Here is a 6406-nt window from a genome sequence, read left to right as displayed (position 1 = left end):
CCCAACCCCTTAACGTCCAGTTCCCCTGGGCTGCCAGCTGTCCCTGCTAGCAGGGGGGGTCCTGGCACAGCCAGCCTGGGGTGGGCCTTAAGTCCCAAGCCCTTGGGAACGAGGGAATCTAGGACTCTAAGGTCGGAGGCTCCTGCAGCTCCAAGCCCCCCTGGCCTCCCCGACCCCAGCAGGTGCTATCGTTACTGCTCTGACCCCATAAGCAAGGACAGACCCCAGGATCATTTTTTTTTCTTTAGAAATTGTTGGCGGACATGATACCTTTATTTTATTTATTTATATGTGGTGCTGAGGATCAAACCCAGTGCCTCACAAGTGCTAGGCGAGTATCTACTGCTGAGCCACAACCCCAGCCCCAGGATCACTCTTAACACTGGCTCAGAAAGCAGATGAAGCCTGCCTGCCTCCTGGAACAGGGCCTGTCCCTCACCATCCAGTGAAATCTGGGGGTAGGCCAGAGTCCTGCCTGTGCAAGCCCCAGGCATTGGTCAGGTCTGTGAATAAGCCCGAGTCCTCCATCCCTGGTCTCCCTCACAGGGGCTTGTCAGCTTGGCCAGAGCCAACAGCTTCCTGTGGCCCAGGGGAGGGTCTGACTTGGAAGCCCAGGGGTGCAGGGTGCACCCAGAGTGAGGCCTTGTCCTGGAGCTCTGGGGACTGGCCAGTTTCGAGGCTGAAGGGCTCATCCTCCCAAGCCCAGGGTTTGTGACGACCTTGTTCCATCAGCGAGCTGCTCCAGGCCTTGTCAGCAGTGACTCAGAGAATGAATGGAACCTTCCGCTGGCTGCGGGGGTGGGGACCCTGGGGGGCTGAGCCTACGCTCAGAACTCTACCTTCTTGGGGAGCTGAGACTGCTCTGGCCCCCACACTCAGTTGTCAGGAGTCGCAGGGATCTGGGGCCTGTGTCCAGCCTGCGGAACCACCTGGGTGAGGTAGGATCAGACCTGGGCTTGCTCCAGTGCTGGCAGTAACCCAGCCCCTCCAGATGTGGGAGGGGGCAGGAGCCTCTGCCCAGGGTCCCCAGCAACCCCATCATGGCAAGGGCAGCTGTGGTAGGGGTGAGGGTACAGCCAGCCCCTCCCTCAGGCACCCTGGGCTGGGAGATGGATGCTGAGGAGGGGCGTGGCCTCCCTGGGAGCAGGGCCCCCAGCTGCACCCACCCCACCCAGGCAGGGTTATTTAGGGACTTCCCTATGCAGGCAGCTGCCTGCGCTCTGAATGGAGGTGGCGCATCTGCCTGATGAATCGGATTAATTACACAAAAGCGGCAGGAATTTTGTTTCCTCCAGGAAAATCACTTTCCCTTTTTAATATTCAGCCTCCAGCTGCACAGCCCTGCAGCCTTGCTTAATGCAGAGCCCAGCTGCGACCCAGCCCAGAACGAAGCACCCAACCCAGGGCAGGCACGTGGGCCACCCTGCCCCACCGGCAGTGGCTAGCAGGCAAAGAAATCTGGGAAGATGCCGTCCACCTCCTCCCGCAGCTCCAGGCCCCAGCTGCCCAGGTCGGAGCCCCACAGTTCCAGGGGCCCATCCTGGAGCTCCTGGGAGCCAGGTTCAGGGTCGCCCAGGAAAGTTGGCTCTGCCTGCTCTGCCAAGCTGCTCCTGGCTGGGGCCCAGGGTACAGCGGTGCTTCCTCTTCCCTCCAGGGACCCTAGGAGCAAAAGGCACATCAGCAGGTGGGCTGGACACAGGGGGGCAGGCAGGCAGGTCAGGGCACACCTGGGGCTCCCTCCACCTCCGTCTGCTCCTCTGGGAGACAGGAGGGCAAGCCCTGCCTCCCCATGCTCCCAGTCACCAGGACAGAGGCCCTGCTCCCAGGCTTGGGGACTTGCCCAGCCAGGTTACAAGGGCATCCCAGCACTGGGACCTAAAGACTGACAGCCAACAGTGATGCATCCACACGCCTTCGTGGTCAGTGCAGCTGGCCCAGGACCTCAGTGACCGATGTGGGGCCCAGGAAAGGCACAGAACCCCACACAGCTCACTGCGCACGTCAGACATCCACACAGACTCCCGGCGTGCTCGCTCACACACGCCCCACTGGCTCCTGCTCACGTATGGTCACGTGGCCAACCACATATGCTCACAGGCATTCACACGCATGTTCACACCAGATCAGTCCTGTGTGCTCACACTCACATGTGGTCACACGTGCATGCACACACTTTACCTCTGACTCTCCCTCCCTGTCACCCTGATGACCGCCAGCCAGGAGAGGTGGAGGCCCAGAGACATTCTGGAAACTGCACGGTGCACGGCCAGGTGGACAGGCACCACTGCCCCAGCTCCACAGAAAGGGCTGAGACGCCACCTGGGCTGGCGTGGGCAAAGGCAGCTAGACCCGTGACCCCCACTCACCCAGCCACCAGTCAGGACTGGCTGTCAGCAGGAAGGAAGTCCCATCCTCAACACTGGATCCCGACACAGACCTGGAAGCAAGAAAAACCCCCAAGAGGCCACAGGTGGACCCAGACTCTGGGAGCTCAAGGGAAGACTTGGGCCCCAAGTCCCAAGAAGCCACTTGGGACCAAAAGGGGCTCCATCCCCTGAGGGAGCACATGCAGAAGCCACCTCCGCTGCTACCAAGAGTGCAGTGCAGGCCAGGCCCAGGCCCAGCCTGTCCCCAGCACCCCTGCTGGTTCCTCTCCAGTGGCAGCCTCGCTCCCTCCCACGCGCAGCTGGTACGCGCTCCCCAAACACAAACTCATTTGCCATTAGCCAAAACAAAAGACAATTAGGAAACAAAAGTGTTTTCAGAAACATTAGAAAGCCACATGGCCAGGCTGGCCGGCCCTGGCCTGCCTGCCCCAGCCCTCCTCGCAGACCTGCCGGGCACCAGAGCAGAAGTTTCTAGGTGTAGAGAAAGGCCCAGCGTGTGCTGGAGGAGGCCTGGATGGCATGGTAGGCATGCTCACACGCACACGCACCCACGGGCACCCACCTGGCATCTGCCACAGCTGTCAGGGCGGCCTCCTCAGCCAGCCCACCTGGAGACGTGGGGACTCTGGCTGGGGGCCCAGCCTGGCCCAGAGCACCAGGAGCCTCCTGGCTCGTCTCAGGGGAGCTCGGTAGCTGTGAGCAGGGAGGCCAGCGTGGGGGCTGGGGCACCAGGCTGAAGGACTCTGAGGAGGGCGGACATGGTCAACAGGTCACCTGCCTGCTGCCCCCCATGACCTCTTGATTCTGAGCAGAGTCCAGCCCCACAACAAGGACACATGGAAGAGAGCCCAGAAGTATGCTGCAGACAGGTGGCCAGGCAGGGGAATGCCCAGAGGCCAGGGCCCAGGAGGCCTCAGGTCTGGGATCCCCTCCCCTGATCTGCTGCCTACCACAGGACACTGCACCCAGTGCCCCCAGCTCTGTCCCCATGGCAGTGGGGACACTTGTGGGGTCACAAGGTACCACCCGCTGCAGAGCCATTTCCAGGCATGGCGATCACACACATCTGTGAAGCGATGAACAGCCAGGAGGGTCAGTGCCGTAGGGGCGGGGTCATCACAAGTGCCCCTCGGGGTGACCCCAAAGCCACCTGACAGAGCTTGGCCATGGTGGTGTCAGGGAACGAGGGTAGCACAGGGAAGGTGGCTGGAAGGCCGCAGGCCTGATGCTTGTCCCCACGACGGCTCCCTGCAGCACAGGCAGAGGGTGGGGCACAGAGGTGGCCAGACAACCAGGGGACACCAAGAACAGCCAATGGTGGCTGCTAGAGCTGGACATGGCAGGGGTCAGCTTGGTGGTCAAGATGGGCCAAGGGCTCTCATGCACCCCATGGTCCCTGACAGACCCAGAGAGGAGGTGGAGGAGGGCTGTCCTTGGGGAGCAGAGCGGTCAGGACCCAGGCAGGGAGCACACGGCTACTCGAGAAGACCAGCAGCACCGGTCCTCAGCACATGGGTTTTGCACAAAGGCAACATGAAACCCTGACCCCCACCCAGGAAAAGCACCCACCCCTCTCAGAGCTGGAGGTTTCCTGGCTTGCCCTGGATGTGGTCACTCACCCGGAAGGGAGGGTGGCCTGTTCAGCACCTCACTCTTGTCCACAGCCAGGGTCACACAGCTTAGGGGGTCCCGCGGCCTGGACAGTGTAAAGAGGGTGTGGGGGGAGCACGGGACCGAATACCAAGCACCCCTCCCCAGACCAGTCCAGTCCCCAAGCCTGCTGCGCGACACCTTCGGAAACACTAGATCCCAACCAAGTGACAGTGACGGGGTGCGAGTGGCACGCATCAGGACCTAGGCAAGTTTCTAGTCCTGGAGACCATGCATGACTCTGCTGCCCCTGGGCACCCCAGGCCCTGCAGGGTGGGCCCCAGGGGACACTAACGGAATCATGCCAGATGCTTCTGTCTGGCGGTCTGGCCCACTGGCCGGAATCTGGCTCGCCAGGGTCAACTGCAGAACTTCCTCCCGCCACCGGTGCCAAGTCTCCCTGGAGGGAGCAGGAACCTGAAATTCAAACACACACATGTGGGCCAGGCATGGTGGTGCACTCCTGGGAGGCTGAGGCAGGAGGATCACAGGCTCAAGGCCAGCCTGGGCACCTCAGTGAGACCATCTTGATTTTTTTAATTAAAACACACCAGAGGTGGCACTCAGGACGTGGCTCAATGGCAGAGCACTTCCCGAGCACACACAAGGCCCCATGTTTGATCCCTGGCACCTCAAAGAGTTAATTAAACAAACACACCAGTCAGAAACTCTGCTGGGAGACTCTCATGTAACCCTCGGGAAGAGTGGGCTGTGGTCAGAGCAGCTGCCCCACAGGTGCCCAGCAAGCCAGAGCTTCACCTGGAGCTCACCCTGCACTCAGGACAGGGCTGCGGGTACAGGGTGACAACCCAGGTCTCACCCTTCCTGAGTGTGCCCACCCAGGAGCCTCGCCACAGGTGTTGGGAACCCCACCCCTACAAACATCAGGGCCGCTCCAATCCCCATCTGGTCACTTATCCTCACACATGAGGACGTCACCCTAACCAGCAGGGACTATGGATACCTGACGAAGCCCCTGACAGCTCACAGGCCCGTGACTTCTCTTGGGGGCAAAGTCGCAGGGAAAGGATCTATGTGCTGCTCAGTCAGGGCAGCATGAGGACACCCCGATTCCCCCAAAGCTGGCCTCGAGCATGGGGCGACGGATCAACCAACAGGACTGGGAGGCTGGTCCCTTCCCAGGGGAAGAGCAACAGGAAGTCTGGACAAATCCAGCAGTGCCCTGCAGAAACCACAACCAGCACGGGCTGTGGGAGGAGGCATGGGCTGGAGGGGACGCTGCCCCCGCGTGAGTCCTTAACCAGCTGTGCTGCAAAGGCCTGACCAGCTCCACACACCCACAACTCACTGCATGCTGCTCCCAACCAGGCACCAGGGTGTGGGTGAGCCGAAGGAACTGCACCGCCATCTCCAGGACGGAGGCCATGTCCTCCCGCCGGCCATCGAACCGGGGCAGCAGGGCCCGCAGACGCTCACAGCTCATAGAGATCCGCCTCCTGCTCCCAGGAAAGTGAGAAATGTCCACAAACCCATCCAGCCTCCACCAGAAGGGGCAGCAGCTGCTGGAACCACCAGAGGGAAGCCCCAGGGACCTCTGGGGCAGAGGCCACCAATGAACTCTTCAGCTGTGTGAGCCGAGGGTGTCCAGGGGTCAGCATAGCCATTCCAGAAGGGCCATCACTGCTCATGGTGAGGACAAGGCTGTGTCAGTGTCCAAGTCTAAAAGATCCCAAACGCAATGCACTAGGCTTCAGGCCACAAAGGGGGCCACGGGCAAGCCGCTGGAACCCCCACGTAGATTTACCTTGGAGGCTGTTGTTAGTCCTGCCCTGGCTGCCTGAAACCCGGATGCAGTCACAAACAACCCCCACCCCTTAAAAACGTGCCCTGGCCAGGAGAGCTCCTCCACTAGAGGGCCACTCACCTGCGCTCCCTCTCGCTGAGCACGTTCCTGGGAAGACTGGAGCCAGGGCCCTGGGCCACTGCAGGGTCCTTGACCCGGCCAGGTACCTGGGCTGGGTCCTGGAAGCTGGTCAGGAACCCCGACAAGAAAGAGTCGCTACAGAGAAGAGAGCCAGGACCCCCAGGCTGTGAACCCCAGAAAAGACCATGGGGGGCCAGACGTAGTAACAGGTGTCTATAGGGGGTGGCTGGGGAAAAGTGGAGGACAAGGCCTGGATCTCCCAGGAACACAGCCCTGGTCAGTTCGGCCCCTCCCCCACCCAGGACCAGGGTCTCTGCCGCAGGTGCACCACACAGGGTAGGACGGTAGTCCCTGGGCTGAGGCCTGGGGACCTGACACGCTCACACCCTCACCTGCACTCCCTACAGCCGGGGACTCTGGGGACCCCAGCCCGGAGCTCGGCGCCGCGGGACGCCATGAGAACTAAGGCGTGGAGGCGGGAGAA

General features: G+C 61.5%; 1 protein-coding gene across 2 annotated transcripts; it reads right to left on the bottom strand.

Moving 5' to 3' along the window:
* Positions 1-1299: 1299 nt before the first annotated feature.
* Positions 1300-6406, bottom strand: Sohlh1 (spermatogenesis and oogenesis specific basic helix-loop-helix 1). Of its 2 annotated transcripts, none has more exons than XM_047525732.1 (8): positions 6315-6406; positions 5923-6057; positions 5347-5494; positions 4333-4454; positions 4007-4083; positions 2950-3130; positions 2367-2437; positions 1300-1659 (listed from the first exon to the last, which is right to left on the bottom strand). In XM_047525732.1, exons 1-8 carry the CDS (start codon positions 6377-6379, stop codon positions 1442-1444), a joined length of 1017 nt encoding a protein of 338 aa, XP_047381688.1. In that variant the 5' UTR covers positions 6380-6406; the 3' UTR covers positions 1300-1441. The 2 variants fall into 2 exon arrangements, with proteins under 2 accessions (XP_047381688.1, XP_047381689.1); XM_047525733.1 differs by having other exon boundaries at positions 5923-6027; positions 6315-6399.

This window comes from Sciurus carolinensis, chromosome 14 (genome assembly GCF_902686445.1).
Source record: "Sciurus carolinensis chromosome 14, mSciCar1.2, whole genome shotgun sequence".
Lineage (NCBI taxonomy): Eukaryota > Metazoa > Chordata > Mammalia > Rodentia > Sciuridae > Sciurus > Sciurus carolinensis.
Note: the sequence above shows the minus strand (reverse complement) of the source record. Positions and strands in the feature narration are given on the sequence as shown.

What these genes read in the sequence shown, in the direction of transcription:
- Sohlh1 (XM_047525732.1), bottom strand. Translation starts at nt 6,379, where the DNA reads ATGGCGTCCCGCGGCGCCGAGCTCCGGGCTGGGGTCCCCAGAGTCCCC. An exon ending in CAGGCCACCCTCCCTTCCGG is followed by an intron (nt 3,131 to 4,006) that starts GTGAGTGACCAC and finishes CGCCCTCCTCAG; the next exon opens with AGTCCTTCAGCCTGGTGCCC. An exon ending in ACAGCTGTGGCAGATGCCAG is followed by an intron (nt 2,438 to 2,949) that starts GTGGGTGCCCGT and finishes TCTTGCTTCCAG; the next exon opens with GTCTGTGTCGGGATCCAGTG.